Below are 17891 nucleotides of genomic sequence, written 5' to 3'. Positions count from 1 at the left end.
ACGTGCTCAGGGATGTTATTAGGCGCCTACCTGGCTGGCAGTGGAGCGCGCACAACGTAGAGCTCGCGCTCTGATGGGGGCGGAGCTTACGGAAAGCGCGTGCCGCCAATGGCCTTGGTGACCTCTCCTGAAGTGAAACGTCACCGCGACAAAATATTACGTCAAGAAAATGTCCCCATGCAACCCTTGGCCTAAGCGGATAATATAATTGAAACCGTGTTTAATGGAATATCACACACGCCATATCACTATTTCATCGCTAATGTGTCACTGCAGTTTAGTAGCTTATCGCTGACGTCACGCTAGGCACTTTGTCTGGTGGCTCTTTTGTAACGGCTTGGTTTGACGTCACAGCTCCCAGGACCGACCCCCGCCCTTTTCTTGGCTTCGCGCGCCACACACGCAGCTTTGGCGCGGTGCTGCGGACGCGGACACTGTGTGCTGCGATATCCTTCCGCGGACTGAGAATGTAGTCCCAGAGATTGTTTTATTTTTTTTATTATTTGTAACTTTATTGATTAGAAACATTTATATAGTCCCAGATACCTCCCTTCTCTGCCTTTGTCAGGCAACGTCTAACTGCAGGATTTCTTATGAAATAATGTCTCATTGTTAACAAGCACGTCCTCTCTTTCCTCAGCTTTATAATATATACTTGTGCATACTTGCCAACATTTCACAAATTAAACAAAGTACACAAACCACCCCAACTCCCCTCATGCACATCCCCCAACTCCCCTCATGCACATCCCCCAACTCCCCTCATGCACATCCCCCAACTCCCCTCATGCACATCCACCAACACCCCTCATGCACATCCCCCAACACCCCTCATGCACATCCCCCAACATCCCTCATGCACATCCACCAACATCCCTCATGCACATCCCCCAACTCCCCTTATACAGACCCCCAAGTCTCATGCCAATCCCAATACAAGTCCCCTCGTGCAGACCCCCCCCCCCCAAGTCCCCTCATGCCAATCCCCCAACCCCCCTTCTAAGACATTTACTCATAAATAACCCGGCACCTTGCCACATTATAATATGAGCAGGGCTGAGCCCGCTGCTAAGAGAAGGTATGGTGGTCAGCAGTTGCTCAGGGTCCCAACACATGGTTTCCCGCTGCTGCTCGCACACACGCTGCAATCACGGGCCAATCGGAATCTTAGGCCTCGTCCAGGGTGACGCTGAGCAGGCGCGTGTGCTTGCGCTGGCCACGATGAAACACATTGTTGAAATGTGTGTGGCCAGCGTGAGCGAGCGCCTGCGCATGCACCACGCTTAGCTGCTTGCCGAAGCAAGCAAATTTGATTACGCCGCTCGCTGGCGCATCACGTGAGCGGTTCACCCAATGATGGCGAACCAGCTCTGTGGCGTCACGGCTGTGCCCCCCGATACGCCTCACCCACACGCGCAACTAGCTGGCCATAAATCGGCCGGCCCAGCAGAGCGCGTGACGTCACCACGCACGAGCGCCAGCACGCTCGCTCCCTGCCTGGCATCACTGCAACCTTCGGCTGCGCTTATAGTGCCGGTGACGTCACGCTGCGGTCGGTGGAAACACTAAATTGACTTGACTGCCACCGATCGTCGCCGTCACTATACTGCGCTTATAGAGACGGCGACGCAACAGCACATGTGTACGCAACGGCGACAAAGCGCTTAGTGTACGCAACGGCGACAAAGCGTCGGAGCAACAGTGCTACCAAAAATCTGGTTGTCACTCTTATTTGATTTTTTGATTTTTTCAGCGATGGTCTCCCCTTGCGGCCAATCAGGAGCTTCTCCGTCCCTCTGCCTTCCCCCTTTATGATGGCCAGCGACGTCGCCTAAATTTTAAATGCAACTTTCGCAATGGCGACGGGTGAAGTCATCGGTCGCTGTCGCCAGCCCTCCAGTGCGTTTTTATACCAACCAAATCAGTATAGTTGGATGGTCTGCATATGCAGTATCTCAGAAAACACAACATGAAATACCAAGCATTGTTTAAACTTCTTATTGGAAATAATAAAATAAACATTTCAGATACTAAACAATAAACAGCCCACCATTGTGTCATTTATTTTAGACTATAAATATATTGTGTAACCCGTTTAGCTCTCAGACTTATGATTCATGCTGAGGCAGGGGCCTGAGTGCCTATTGATAACTTACTGGCCCACACGTGGACAGGAAGCAGACGGACATGCCATACGAATGATACAAGTTTACTTAACCACTACTAACTCCGGTAACGTGATCCTCAGCTGATGATCACTACAGACAGTATGCAATATAACACAGTCCCCAATAACGCTGCTCGGGGGTGGATCAGTGACAGTGGTGCATTAGCCACCCAATCCTGGGTATATTGGCTTTGTGATGGGGCCGGCGCACTGCGGGAGCTCGTTGTGTATTATAATAACTGTTGCAGGCCTGTACTTCGAAAAGGTACTTCGGTACCGCTGTGCTTTATAGCTGTTGAGGGTCCCCTCCGACGGCGCTTGGACTCTCGATCGTGTCCGGACTGTAAATCTTCTCCTGCTGCCATGTGCGCACACTGCAATCCTCTACCTAACCTGACAGCCCAAAGGTCCGAGCAGATCTGATATCAATATGATCACCACCATTTTTAAAGCAGCCATCCAAGCTGCCCTTTTTAATTTTAATTTCCCCCCCCACCCCTTCAATATGTGCATCAATACAATCCACACAATGATAAGTAATTACCTAAGTTAATGATCGATCCGTTCTCCTGTGATCGATCCGCGAAGATGCGGCTCGGGGGTTCACTAAATGGCTGTCAGTGCAGCAGAAGAGGACAAAAGATGCAAAGTTCTGTGGGGAAGATCATGTGACCAGGCAGTCACTAGATACAATTGGTGCTAGAGAGAGGGCAGGGCTCAAAATGGGATGGGCCAGAGCATGTTTCAGAAGAGGAAGGGGCTGCGACTTTATAAATGGTTGCTATAGAAACAAAAAAATGCTTGTTACATTATAATACGTTAAAAATTTAATTCAGAGTTGTTTAAAAAAAATGCTACACATATTTTCTCATAGTACAGAACGGATACAAAAACATGTAGGATATTGCTTGGTCTCCAGCTTTAAAAGCTCCTCTCTCTTATAGTCCCTCCTCTTTCACAGCAGTTATTATTGGCTGCTATTATGTCCATTACAGTCACATGTCCAGAGCACATTGGAGAGGAACCTGCCAGGTGGGGGGGGCAGTGTGAGTGTCTGGAGCTCATTACACATGGGGTTACATCCTCCCCCTGCCAAAAAGTTGATGTCCCCATCCACCGGATTAAAGACCTTGTGGCACATGACAGCTACCCACCACATATCTTCCTCTCTGGGTTCATAGAATCATAGGCGGAGCATGTTCTATCTTCAAAGTGCAGCAGCACATGAAAGTTTTATATTGATAATATGTATGTTGTTTAATTGTTTTATATTAAATTGCTCTGTTTAATCCCATCCATTTTCTCCCTGGGTAATGCACTATTGCAGTGTTTTTGTATGTCTTGGCTTCCTTTCTTGAGGTAATTGCCTAAAGAGAAGAACTTTATCCACGACCACATCCTCATCCTTGCCTCAGCGCCACAGGAGGTTTTTTTCCCATCCTTCCAGTGTTGTATATGCATAACCTGTAATTGTGCGGTAATAAAGTATTTGGTGTGTTTTTACCTTTCCAGGAGTGCCAGCAAGCAGAGATTGCTGTGGTATGAGTTTCAAGGGGTTTTTTTTTGCGGAGAAAGTGTTGTGAGAATGTGCCTAGCTAGTAAGGGTCCAGAGATGCTGGTTCCCCTAAAAATGTACCCAGGAATCAGGTCTAATTCCTGGATACATTAGGCACATGTCGCGGCAATATCTCCCCTTGAAAACGCGTTTGCGACTCACCACTAGGGGTTCCCTGCTTCAGCACAGACCAGAAAGGTAAAATGGGCATAGGGATGTGAGGTGCCCCTGAACCAGTCAAGGGGTCCCTAGGTTAATGGGGATACCCAGTAAATACCCAGGTCACCCAGAACCTATATAGGGGTTCGGAGGTACTCTATAATCATCTATAAGGGTGTGAGGGGGCTTGTAAAGTCCAGTCCTAAGTCTATTTTATATTGTGTGGGGAATATGGCTAGTAAGGAATAAAGTGCAGCTTCTTATTCTATTTCCCATAACCAAAAGACTTAGGATATTTTTAAAGTGTATATTGTATTGAACAAAGTGTGTTAAGTACATATAGGCTTGTGCACAGAAAATTGATGAACAGGGTTGAAAAGTGTTCCTGTAGCTGTGGGGATCCCTAGATGACATAGGGGTACCCCAGTTAGTGCCAAGGTGTCCCAGAGCCTGTATTGGGTTTGTGGGTCATGTAAGTCCCCTGTAAAGTATAGGAAAACCTGACCTGTTTAGGGACGTTTGGGGTTCCCTGTGTCGTAGAAACTCCAAATTTTGGGAGTGTAAGTTTTAGGTGGGATATTGGTGCGAAAATGTATTCCTTTTATTTGCAGGAGTTTGGGAGGCCCAACTACTGGTGGTTCCCTGATTCTACCCAGCGTGCAGGCACTATTTGTGGGTTCGTGGGGGGAATTACATTGGGGCTGCACTGTGTCCCCCAGACGCCTGGTTTTCGAGCCCAGATATCCCCAACTAATTTCCCACACGTATATATGGGTCCCCAAGGTCTATACTTAATTAAAGTATGGTTCAGAGGGTGTTATACTGTATGTATAAAAATCCATGCAGTCAGCCTAAAGCATTTGCATAGGAGACCTGATGTCTACCTAGCCCATTTAGCCTCAAAGGGAATCCTGTATATGGAGATGTAAAGACCACCTGGGCAGGAGGGAAGGACTCAAAGCAACCACGCCATGAGATCAATGGACGCTATTTGCATGTCCATCTGTCTCACAGACTGGCAGGAGCCGTCACCGCGGGTGGCATTGAGGAAATCAGGGTCAAAGGCGCCACATACACAAAAAACACTAGATGGCGCTCAACACTTATACACAAACATGCAGTGAATATAGTGACTATAAGATCAAAATAAAGTGTAATGAGTGATATAGGAAAAAACTCAAACCCTGAAAGGACTGTTTCTATGTCCACAGAAAGCACAAAATAGAATAAGTCAGGGGAGCATCATTACCTATAGGAAAAATAAACAAAATACCATAGTGCAAAACGTAATGATAAAATACACTTAAAAATGGCAGAGCTCTCTTGAGAGCATAAGACGCTAGATGGTGTACACTTCATCCATAGACTAGCAACAAGGAGCAAAAAACAGGAGGTAAGTGCGTCCAGGACAGAGACACAGAGTCAAAAATAAAATGCCAAACTTTTATCCGACAATGATAAAATTGGAGGCTTACGAGATGTCAGATGTTTAACAGCATTGGTGTAAGGTGTAGATGTTCGCCGAGTCGCGTTCTCGGAATCCCCGCACACTGCTGCCGCATCCACCGATCTCCGACCTGCACTGCTGGAGCCGATACGTCACATCCGGTTCTCTCAACTCGTATGGTAGAAACCACCAGAACTCCACTGCAGTCTCTCCCTCTGGATCTAACACGTATCGGCTCCAGCAGTGCAGGTCGGAGGTCGGAGATCGGTGGATGCGGCAGCAGTGTGCAGGGATTCCGAGAACGCGACTCGGCGAACATCTACACCTTACACCAATGCTGTTAAACATCTGACATCTCGTAAGCCTCCAATTTTATCATTGTCGGATAAAAGTTTGGCATTTTATTTTTGACTCTGTGTCTCTGTCCTGGACGCACTTACCTTTTTTGCTCCTTGTTGCTAGTCTATGGATGAAGTGTATACCATCTAGCGTCTTATGCTCTCAAGAGAGCTCTGCCATTTTTAAGTGTATTTTATCATTACATTTTGCACTATGGTATTTTGTTTATTTTTCCTATAGGTAATGATGCTCCCCTGACTTATTCTATTTTGTCAAAAGTGCCACATGGCACATGCCCCTTGGTTCGTTCAGATTTCCAGGTAACCCTGTTGTTTCTACCAGTTTGTCTCAGATTGGTTGCCGAGAATATTCTCACACTTTCCGATAGGGGGATAGTATTCTGGGAATGAAAGTCAGAGGTATTATAACCCCGTACGCAAATCAGATGTTTAGTTCTCTCGAAGCTCTCCAAGATTCTAAGCGAGTTTTGTCTAAGCAAGTTACTCCCGACCTCTGGAGCGAGGGGGAAGGGTGGTGCCTGGAATTGCAGGCCGTTTTCAGTTCTAAGGCTGAGGTCCCGCTGCATCCGACGGTGCGCGGCCGCGACACTCACCAGCTCTTTACTTCCTCCCGAGCCGGCACCAGTCCCTCTTCACTGTGCGCTGTGACGCATCAGCCAGCAGGGGATGCAAGAGGATTGTGATCCCGAGCGGCGACGCATAACGTGGTGTGGCATGGAGCCAATGAGGAGGGGAGATCGCCGGCAGGGGGGAGGCCTGCACGTATTCTGAGTATTAATGTTAGTCAGAAAGAGAATGATGACCCATCTTGGCAAGAAGCAACGGTCTCATGGTTTGGTTCGCCAACAACATCTTTGTCTGTTTCAAAACTCTCCTCTTTTTCTGAATTCTTCAAACTGAGGTTTAATCGTAAGATTAGAGAACTACTAATGCAGTGTGAAACATAAACAGTCACTTCGATCCCGCCCCCCATCATGGCCTCCGCCCAACCGACCCGTTTTGGCCACGCCCCCTGCGTCTAAAACCGGCTCCCTAAAGACCGCAGATCGCGGTGAAGTGCCGTGCACGTGCCTCCTGGACGCAGTGCGGTCGCGCCAGCGCATGCAGCGGGGCCTTAGGCTAAGACATGGCAGGCTAAATCTCAGTCAGAGGAAAATACTTCGGTAGGTTTCCCTGCACCTAGGAGAGTTTAGTTGTGTACCCCAGTCCCAAGTAAGTGTGTTTTTTGCCTGTATTTTGTGTAACATTGTGTGTCTGCCTTTTCCTGTGAATACATTTACAATTTACCTATGGAAGTACCAGCACTCACTGTCTTTTAGGTTAATGATCTACTGAATGCAGATGTAATGAAGATAAATAAATTTAATAACACTATAAACAAACCGGAATTAAAGCAGTTGTATATGCAGAAACAATAAAGTGTCACCATGGAAAAAAAATATCTCAAAGTGAGGGAAAGAGGGGAAAGAAGGAGAAGGGAAAAAACACATGGAACAAAAGGAAAAAACACAATAAGGAGAGAAGAAGGTATGCTAGGGGGGGCGACGTTTCGCGGGACTAACTCTTCATCAGGCCCATTCCCCCTAGTCCCAAAGGGTCCCAGAGGTACTTCCCTAAGCCTTCCCTCCCCTGTCACAAGTCTAGCCAAACACCACAGAAAAATGCTACTGGTCATACAGCATGGGCAAGGGGGAGCTAGCATACAAGCACAAGGAATCCAGAATAGTCAATGAAAAGGTAACCAGACTTTCTGTCCTCTGCTCCTCGTGCTCTGTGGAGTGCTGGGGACTGATGTGGCTAAATGTGCTGCCATAAATAGTGGATCGGGCTGCCGCCCCGCCATGCAGTGTGGGTGACGTCATCAAACGGAGCCTCTCAGAGTACAGGCTAACTTCTGTACACGTAACGCTTCCTCACCGCTCATGCGTCCTCAGTCTTCCTCCACTACTCGTGTGGAGCGTCTCTGCGCATGCGCGAGATCCCGATCTCCCTGCCCATGATAAAAAGCTGTTCCTGCTGACAGACAGCAATCCAGGCATGCGTGGAAGTGGTTACCTTTTCATTGACTATTCTGGATTCCTTGTGCTTGTATGCTGGTAGCATTTTTCTGTGGTGTTTGGCTAGACATGTGACAGGGGAGGGAAGGCTTAGGGAAGCACCACTGAGACCCTTTGGGACCAGGGGGAATGGGCCTGATGAAGAGGTAGTCCCTCGAAACGTCGCCCCCCCTAGCATACCTTCTCTCCTTGTTGTGTTTTTACTTATGTTTCATGTGTTTTTTCGCTTCTCCTTCTTTCCCCTCCTTCCCTCACTTTGAGACATTTTTTTTCCATGGTGACACTTTGTTTCTGCATATACAACTGCTTTAATTCCGGTTTGTTTATAGTGTTATTAAATTTATTTATCTTCATTATATCTGCATTCAGTAGATCATTAACCTAAAAGACAGTGAGTGCTGGTACTTCCATAGGTAGGTTAGTTCTTAGAGGGGAATAAGGGTCCCCTCTTGTTCCGTGCACCCTGCAACCCCACTTATTATTCGAGTCAGAGCCCCGTCCTTGGTTTAGTCAATCACCTCCTAGGTTGACCAGATACTCCTGGAATACTTTTTTTCTCATGGCAATTTCACCAGCTGACCGAATGACAGGTGATGATTCCTATGCAGGTTCTTCTCTGGCCCAACGTCCCTTTTTCGGGCCTTACTCGGTAATCTGGTTTCCAGCTATTCGCTCTTTTGTGTTTACCGGGTATGCCCACATTTCGGATGAGGACTCTATCATGCACTTGCCCGTGCACAGTTCGGTCATAACGGCTTTTATTTCCCACACTGCTCGTATCAGCAGCCGTAGTGGCCGGTCTGTATGCTTCTTGCTACTGTTCCTTTAGCCTCTGTACATACTGCATGTACGTGGTTGGGGGATGTATCATCTACCGCCACTCCAAAACACAGGTTGATTGGTAATCGGGCTTCCCATCCAAACATCAAGTAGTCGGGTGAATACTCTGTAGAGTAATTCCAGGTGCAGTTATACGCATGTACCAGGTGATGCACATGCTGGCTCCATCATTCCTTCCCTTGAGTATTTAATGTGCCCAACATTTTCAATAGGGTTCTATCGGATCTCTCAGGTTGAGGATCTCCCTGTTGGTGATAAGGTGGTGTTTGTAATGTTTTTTTTTTTATTCCACCGAGGCGCAGTAGTTCTTTGAGTCGGCTTTCAAAATCCCACCCTTGATTCAAATGTATCCTATCTGGCAATCCATAATGGACAAAGTACTTGTCCCACAGCACCTTAGCGACAGTACTAGCTCATTGATCCTTTGTTGGGAATGCTTGAGCAAACCGGGTGAAGTGGTCCGTGCCCACCAGGAAATTATTGGTATTCTGTCTGGCTCTAAGGACTGGAAGTCCATGCAGACCAAATCCAGTGGTCCACTGCTGGTGATATTTGTCAACGGTGCGGCCCTTGTAGGCAAATTCTTTCTAGGCACACACCTTCCACAGTTCTTACAATATTCTTCGACATCCCAAGCCATTCAGGCCAATAGAATTTGTCTTTCACTAATCCCAATGTCTTGTCTGTGCCCAGGAGGCCATGATCATCATGGAGAGAATAGAGTACCACCTGCCTATACTTGTAAGGAAGTACCAATTGCTTAGTTACGGTGTGTTGTGACTTCTTTGCGACTCTGCACATCACCCCGCTCTTGATCACCATTTTAGGCCATTGCTTTAAGAGGAGACGACTTTCAGGGTGTATTCCGATGACCGTCCTGGACGATTTCGAGTTCTTCAAGGCTGAATACTTCCTTCAACCGGGAGCGGTCTGTTGGGCTTGTGCTAGATCCCACCGGTTTAACCGAGGTAATCCCTCCATAGTTAACTCTGCAGGGGGAGAGTATACCAGGGGTACAGTGGAGGGGGATATCCCCAGACTGTCAGCCACTCGGTTTAGATTTTCCGCCATGATTCTTGGCACCTCAATTTGCTTGCACAATGCGCTCACTCCGGTTGTGGCAATTTCTTCCCATTGTCCATCCATACCTCAAGTATCTGTGTGAATTTGAGACCGTGTGTCAGCATCAATGTTTTGCTTCCCTGGTCTGTATTTCAGGCTGAAATTGTAGGTCGCCAATCCCGCTAACTACCTGTGACAAGTGGCATCCAACTTTGCTGACAGAATGTAGGTATGTGGGTTGTTGTCTGTGTGCACTACAAAGGTGACTCCATACAGATAGTTGTGTAGCTGGTCCACTACTGCCCATTTAAATACCAAGAATTCAAGTTTGTGCACCAGGTAGTTCCTCTCTGAAGGCAAATTCCGCAGATCTAAGCCCCTCAATGTGATCCCGATACAGAACAATAGGATCTCCCCAGCAGGGAGGGAATGGGGCGCGAAGGTGTGGGATGCACTGATTAAAGAGAAAAACACTTCTGGACTGGATATTCTTCCAATATGTTCTCTCTCGTAATCAATAAATGCAATATTGAGTGCACCCTAAGCAAGTCTTATGAAAGTTCATTCTAGAGTATGTCTTGTGGAGGATAAGGTTGGAATCCCACTCAATATAGTGTGCAAAAAGCAATACGTAATGAATGCCCCAATACCCAAGGGCAACCTCCTAGTATCAAGACAGTCCAAAATTAAATGGAAAAATACTCACAGCTGAATGGATGAAAGTCCTCTCCTGGTGCAATCCACTTGATCAGGAGTCTTCACTCGCCGGGTGTAGTCCTTGGAGTGCAATGCGCTGAGGGTAGATAGAATCAGGAGAAAAACTGGCAAAAAGCCAAAAAAAACTGCACCACTTGAATAAATCAGTGAGGAGGGTAAAGAATGAAACGATTTATTTGAAGCAAAAAACGGGAGAAAATTATACTGACATGTTTCGCTCTGTACGGATCGAAACATTTCAATGTAATTTTCTCCCGTTTTTTGCTTCAAATAAATCATTTTATTCTTCACCCTCCTCACTGATTTATGCGTGGTGCAGCGTTTTTTGTCTTCTTTGCCAGTTTTTCTCCTGCTCCCGATACAGGACTGCTCCAAACCCCTCTAGGCTGGCGTCTACATGAAGCACATAGGGTTTTTGTGGGTCAGCAAACGTTAATACTGACGCATTAGTGAGACAGGCCTTTATGTCTTGGAAAGCCTTTTTCGCACTTGGACTTCCACCTGTCTCCAAATGGCTCGTTCATTTTGACATAGTCTTGACTGGTGGCTCGAACAGCTGTATTGTATCCTCTGGGCGGCGGGTAAACTTTTCTTAACTGTCTGAACGGCAGTACTGAAGCTGAGAAATTATTTACGAACCGCCTGTAATATCCACAGAACCCCAGAAAGGATCGCAATTCTGTCAGTTGTTTGGGCTTAGGCTAGGATTCAATTGCCTCTAATTTAGAGGGGTCAGTAGCCACTCGTTTTTCACACGCAATGTGTCCCACATGTGTGGCAGACGTCCGGCAGAACTGACACCTCTCAAGGGACAATTTCAGTTCACTCTCACTCAGCCTATCTAGTACCTTCCTCATGCAGTCTGGTGTTCTTCTTGCCAAATACTATTTGGTCATCCAGATATACCAGTACCTCTAATAGTTTTATATCCCTTACAACGCGTTCCATCAGTCTTTGGAAAGTAGCTAGGTCCCTTGACACCCTTTGGGGTATGCACTTTTAACAGTGACAACCCTGTCTAAATTAGACTGCAATAGAAAGCCTCTAATGGTCTGAGGAATCCAGTAGGGAGCTGGTTAATTGCACTAAACAATTAACCAGTCCCACCTGGTTAATCAGACAAGGGTAAAAACCTCTTACAGACCCAGAGACTCTTGAGCACACAGGCATGACTGTGTGCTGATATCAAGACACCAGGGGACCAGACCTCTCTTTCAGGGTGCAGCGAATCCAGGAACCTGCCAGTGGCTGGCCCCTCAACGTACACCAACCCAGACACTGACCTGAAGGGCCACCTGCTTTGAGGTACCTCTTTAGGCTTTTGGTGATAGGTTGGTAAGGGGCTTATCCCCCCAGCCCGGCAGATAGGGACTGGGGAAGTGAGTTAGCCCTTACAAAGGGATAGGCTGTTTGTTTCTTTGTATTTATGTGTATACTAGCTGAGAGACCCGGCGTTACCCGGGATGTAAATGCGTAATAGGTAGTATTATTTATAAATGGTGGAACAATAGGTGACTATTTGTTGTAAAGGTTGGATAATAATGTTGAAAAGAAAGATGGAAGAAAATGTAATACGATGTTGTATAAAAATGGTTTATTGTAAACACACCACAGTACAATGTATATTTTGGTGACATAAGTGATGTGAAAATGTGAGGCGTGTGTCCTGCTAGGGTGTGAGCGTGTGTGAGGCGGCAGGTGGGTGTTCAGTACGGGTGGCGCATGGGTAGTGAGTGCTGGCTGTGGGTCGGGGTCCTGCTAGGGTGTGAGGCGGCGGGTGTGTGGCGAGTGCGGGTGACAGCTGGTCAGTGATATTGTTGCGTAGGGGCAGGATGCGGCAGGTGTGTGTCGAGTGTGTGGGGTGGGTGAGAGGCGGCGGGTGTGTGTCGAGTGGCGGGTGTCTGTTGAGTGCGTGCGGCGGCTGTGTGGCGCAGGGGTGTGAGCGGTGGGCAGGTGAAAGGCAGAAGTGCGGGTGGGCGAAAGGAAGAGGCAGGAGGGCGGACGAAAGGCACTGAAGGAGTTGAGGTGAGGTCGAAGGGGTGGTGGGGGGTGGTGAAGGGGGGCGGAGGGGAGGTGGAGGATGGGTGGTGAGGGGGGGGATGGTGAGGGGAGGTGAAAGGGGGGCGGAGGGGAGGTGAAGGGGGGGCGGAGGGGAGGTGAAGGGGGGGCAGAGGGGAGGTGAAGGGGGGGCAGAGGGGAGGTGAAGGGGGGGCAGAGGGGAGGTGAAGGGGGGGCGGAGGGGAGGTGAAGGGGGGGGCGGAGGGGGTAGGTGGGGAGGGGGAGGTGAAGGGGGGGTGAGGGTAGATGAAGGGGGGGTGGAGGGGAGGTGGTAAGGGGGGGGAGGTGGTGGGAAGGTGGGAAGGGGGGGAAGGTGGGGAGGTGGGAAGGAGGGGAAGGTGGGGAGGTGGGAAGGGGGGGAGGTGGGGAGGTGGGGAGGTGGTGGGAAGGGGGGGGAGGTGGTGGGAAGGGGGGGAGGGGGTGGGAAGGGGGGGAGGGGGTGGGAAGGTGGGAGGTTGTAAGGGGGGAGTGAAGGTGGGGGTGAAGGGGGGTGGGGGTGGAGGGGGCGGTGAATGTGGAGGGGGCGGTGAAGGTGGGGGTGGAGGTGAAGGTAGGGGTGGAGGGGAGGTGAAGGTAGGGGTGGAGGGGAGGTGAAGCGGGGGTGGAGGGGAGGTGAAGCGGGGGTGGAGGGGAGGTGAACCGGGGGTGAAGCGGGGATGGAGGGGAGGTGAAGCGGGGGTGGAGGGGAGGTGAAGCAGGGGTGGAGGGGAGGTGAAGGGGGGGGTGGAGGGGGGGGGGGGGGTGGAGGGGAGGTGAAGGGGGGGGGTGGAGGGGAGGTGAAGCGGGGGTGGAGGGGAGGTGAAGCAGGGGTGGAGGGGAGGTGAAGGGGGGGGTGGAGGGGAGGGTGAAGGGGGGGTGGAGGGGAGGTGGAGGGGAGGGTGGTGGGGAGGTGAAGGGGGGGGTGGAGGGGAGGTGAAGGGGGGGGGGTGGAGGGGAGGTGAAGGGGGGGGGGGTGGAGGGGAGGTGAAGGGGGGTGTGGAGGGGAGGTGAAGGGGGGTGTGGAGGGGAGGTGAAGGGGGGGGGTGGAGGGGAGGTGAAGGGGAGGGGGTGGAGGGGAGGTGAAGGGGGGGGTGGAGGGGAGGTGAAGGGGGGGGGGGTGGAGGGGAGGTGAAGGGGGGGGGGTGGAGGGGAGGTTAAGGGGGGGTGGAGGGGAGGTTAAGGGGGGATGGAGGGGAGGTTAAGGGGGGATGGAGGAAGGTTGAGGGAGGGGAGGTGGAAGGGAGGGGAAGGCCGCTCACTCACCCGTCCGGCAGCTCCCTCACCCGTCCGGCAGTTCCCTCACCCGTCCCGCAGCTCCCACGTGGATCTGAGGCGGGAGGCAGCGTGTTGTAGGCCGCTCCCCCGCTGTGTCCCTGGCGCGCGCTCGCTCACTCCGCTCCCCCGCTGACTGTAGCGGCGCCGGGGGGGGGGGGGGGTGGAGGGGAAGTGAGTGAGGGAAGGTGAAGGGGGGTGAGGAGAGGTGAAGGCCGCTCCCTCACCCGTCCGGCAGCTCCCACACCCGTCCGGCAGCTCCCTCACCCGTCCGGCAGCTCCCTCACCCGTCCGGCAGCTCCCTCACCCGTCCCGCAGCTCCCTCACCCGTCCCGCAGCTCCCTCACCCGTCCCGCAGCTCCCACGTGGAGGGGGGAGGGTGAAAGCGCGGGAAACAGGGAGAGGCGGAGGAAGAGGCGGAGCCTCCTGGACCGGTGGGGAAGAGAGCGGGAGATGTGCGGCTAACACTGTGAGCCCCGCTAATGTATGTAACACCGTGTGTGTGGGGGGGTTGTGTGTGTGTGTGTGTGTATAGTGATGTGTGTATAGTGATGTGTGTATAGTGATGTGTGTGTGTGTGTGTGTGTGTATAGTGATGTGTGTGTGTGTGTGTGTGTGTGTGTGTGTGTGTGTGTGTGTGTGTGTGTGTGTGTGTGTGTGTGTGTGTGTGTGTGTGTGTGTGATGTGTGATGTGTGATGTGTGTATAGTGATGTGTGTGTGTGTGTGTGTGTGTATAGTTATGTGTGTGTGTTGTGTGTGTTGTGTGTGTGTGTGTGTGTGTGTGTGTGTGTGTGGTGGTGTGTGTGTGTGTGTGTATAGTGATGTGTGTGTGTGTGTGTGTGTGTGTATAGTGATGTGTGTGTGTGTGTGTGTGTGTGTATAGTGATGTGGTGTGTGTGTGTGTGTGTGTGTGTGTGTGTGTGTGTGTGTGTGTGTGTGTGTGTGTGTGTGTGTATAGTGATATGTGTGTGTATAGTGATATGTGTGTGTGTGTATAGTGATATGTGTGTGTGTGTGTGTGTGTGTGTGTGTGTGTGTGTGTGTGTGTGTGTATAGTGATATGTGTGTGTATAGTGATATGTGTGTGTGTGTGTGTGTGTGTGTGTGTGTGTGTGTGTGTGTGTGTGTCCTTCAATCCGCCTCAGGCCAATGAGAGGTGTGCGGGGGGGGGGCGGCCCAAGGGAGCAATCTCATTGGCCTGGCCCAAGGTCCAATGAGATTGCCGCTAGGGACACGGGGAGGGGCACAGGGAGACACATACAGACCCGGACACATAGAACACTTTCAGAAATATATAGTAGATTGACTTAAACTGTTGTTCAAAGTGACAGGCTGATTAAAACCATGGGTTAATTTCCCCCAAATCAGTCACCCAGAGTGTACCTCTGCACATGGTCTCTTACAGCACTCAAATGAATAGAACCCCAATGGACATGGTCTTTTCTTTATCCGTTTGCACTTTGGGATCTGGTAATATCCGTCGCGGAGGTCCAAGACCGAAAACCATTTGTTCCTGGTGAGACAATCCAATGCCTCCTCTATACACGCATTGTATATTGATCCGGAATGGTCCTTATATTCAGCATGCAGTAATCAATACACATTCTTACTGTCCCCCTTTTTCTTCCGGGCCACCAATATGGGTGATGCATATGAGCTCCGGGATTCTGAGATTATGCTCGCCCCATTCGTTCCTGTAGATGTCATCTCACATCTTCCACTCAGTGGCCATCTCTGTGACCTTTCCTTGAAAGGGCGAGCATCATGAAGGTGGATCTGGTGTTCCACTCCATGGACTTTTCCTACATCCCATTGTTGAGGGGAGAAAACCTCAGGTCTACGAGCCATCTTCTCTTGCAGCCATTTCTTCCAGTGTTCTAGAGCCGGGGGGTCCAATCTATACCCATGGGATTTTCTCATCCCATGCGGGGCCCATCACCTGTCTGTATGGACAGCACCCCAGCCTTTACTAATAGCCCTCCAGGGTATCCTCCATGGGGAGGACTATCATGACAATGGTCCCTTTTATATTTAGCTGGAGTGTCAGTTATCCTCTATACGCTGTTGGGGGGCACTTGCACAGGGTGGGGTCCTGCCCATGTGACCTCCCTCAAGAGCTCCCTGTCTTTTTCCTCCATCTGCTGGTACGCCTTCAAACACAAGGGATGGATTGTCAATGTCAGGCCATAATCGTTTCCCCTGATGGTCTGGTACCATTTTGCTAGTTGTCCAAAAACATTTCCATTCGTGCCAATTATGGCTCCAGTTTCTTCCTTGCTGCGGGCTTAAGTTCATATGAGGGCCACCACCGTCAACGCCCTCCTACTCCAGTTTATTTATTTTTTAGCATGTTCTTGTATAGCGCTGCTAGTTTTTACGTAGCGCTTTACAAAGGCATTTTGCAGACACAGTCTCTGCCCCGTGGAGCTTACAATCTATGTTTTTGGTGCTTGAGGCACAGGGAGATAAGGTGACTTGCCCAAGGTCACAAGAAGCCGTCACTGGGAATTGAACCAGGTTCCCCTGCTTCAGACTCAGTGCAAGTCAGAGCCTTTACTCACTGAGCCACTCCTTTCTTGGAAACTCGAGCTTCACCACTACATACCCTAGATACGGGTAGCTGGCATCACGGAGACTCCAAACAATCAAGCCCTTCCAACAGCAGATGTTTTACAAATACCGCATGTCAGAGCAGAGGGAAAACGGGTACAGTAGGGCCCCAATTCTCGGCGTTTCGCTTCTCGCCGATCCTCCAATACGGGGCGGTACTGAGAAGGGGGCTGTCGTGTCTGCACATGCGCAGAACGGAGGCTGCTGAGGTCGCGCATGCTCAGAACGGGGGCTGCTGAGGTTGCGCATGCGCAGACGGAGGTTGCGCATGCGCAGAACGGAGGTTGCGCATGCGCAGAACAGAGTTCGTGCATGTGCAGAAGGGGGGACTGCAGGTTTGCACACCTGTAGGACACGCTGAAAATCACTGGTTCTGGCTTTGCGGTGATTTTTGCTTTGCGGCGGGGCCACAGAACGGTACCCGCCGTATTAGTGGGGGCCTACTGTATAGTCTCCAGTTCTTCAGAGTTCATATCCACTGAGCTCAATGGTTAGTAGTGTACCGTTGATTCCGCGTGTACGTCCGTATGCGTCACGCGTCATCCATGTAGGAAGGGACGTTGTAAAACCCGCCCCAACACGTGTTTCACCATGGCTTCTTCTGGGGGCTTGAGTGACATCGAAGAGGACCAATATATATCCCCCTCACAATTAAGGAGCAGACCAATCACAAAGCCTCCTGTAGGAATCATTCATAGCTAGTAATGATCACAATAATGAGGCATAAGATAAAAGAATATACATTCACAAAAAAGAACATCAAATTGAAAAGGGACAGGTTGTAAATAAACCCCCTTTAGGCCACCTGTACTAAAGATGCAGAGCAAGCAACCCTTTTATAGGAACATTGAATAATTGAGGGCATCATTCAAGGCCCACTGGCATTAGTGAGATATATATATATATGTCGACAAATCACCCAAAAATCTACTCGCCGAACAAAAAAATCTACTCGCCACCTAGCCCCGCCCTTAGTCCCCACCCCCAGGGGGGGGGGGAGAGAGAAGGGGGGGGAGGAGAGGGGGGGAGGAGACAAGGGGGGGGGAGAAGGAGGGGGGGGGGAAAGAAAGGGGGGGAAGAAGGAGAGGGGGAAAGAAGGAGGGGAAGAAGTGGGGGGGGGGAGAAGGAGGGGAAGAAGTGGGGGGGGGAAAGAAGTGGGGGGGGGGGGGGAGAAGAAGGGGGGAAAGAAGAAGGGGGGAGAAGGGGGGCTGGGAAAGAAGTGGGGGGGGAAGAAGGGGGGGGGGGGAAGGGGGGAGGGGAAGGGGGGAAGGAAGGGGGAGGGGGGAAGGGAGGGAAGAAGGGGGGAGGGGGAGGGAAGGGGGGGAAGAAGGGGGGAGGGGGGGAAGAAGGGGGGAGGGGGGGAAGAAGGGGGAGGGGGACGAAGAAGGGGGGAGGGAGGGGAGGAAGAAGGGGGGAGGGAGGGGGGGGAAGGGGGGGGAAGAAGGGGGGGAGGGTGTGTGTGTGTGTTTTAATACAAAATACAGTGCCATATACACAGAGGAGGGGGGGAGGTCTATGCTTTCCAATATGTATTATTGATCAACTTGACCCCTTTCCGTGACACAATTGCAAGGAGCGGCTGGACTACTGGACTTACAGGTGCTTGGA

General features: G+C 50.6%; 1 protein-coding gene across 1 annotated transcript in view; it reads left to right on the top strand.

Moving 5' to 3' along the window:
• The first annotated feature begins 8952 nt into the window (after positions 1 to 8952).
• SH2B1 (SH2B adaptor protein 1) overlaps positions 8953 to 17891 on the top strand; it is a 28005-nt gene continuing 19066 nt past the window's right edge. Inside the window, exons 1-2 of the mRNA XM_075565098.1 lie at positions 8953 to 9145; positions 9412 to 9552. Coding sequence (XP_075421213.1) covers positions 8953 to 9145; positions 9412 to 9552 — 334 coding nt within the window. The remainder of the gene's footprint in view (positions 9146 to 9411; positions 9553 to 17891) is intronic.

Source organism: Ascaphus truei, chromosome 11 (genome assembly GCF_040206685.1).
Source record: "Ascaphus truei isolate aAscTru1 chromosome 11, aAscTru1.hap1, whole genome shotgun sequence".
Classification (NCBI taxonomy): Eukaryota; Metazoa; Chordata; class Amphibia; order Anura; family Ascaphidae; genus Ascaphus; species Ascaphus truei.
The sequence above is the reverse complement of the archived record's forward strand: the minus strand, read 5'-3'. Positions and strand labels throughout refer to the sequence as shown.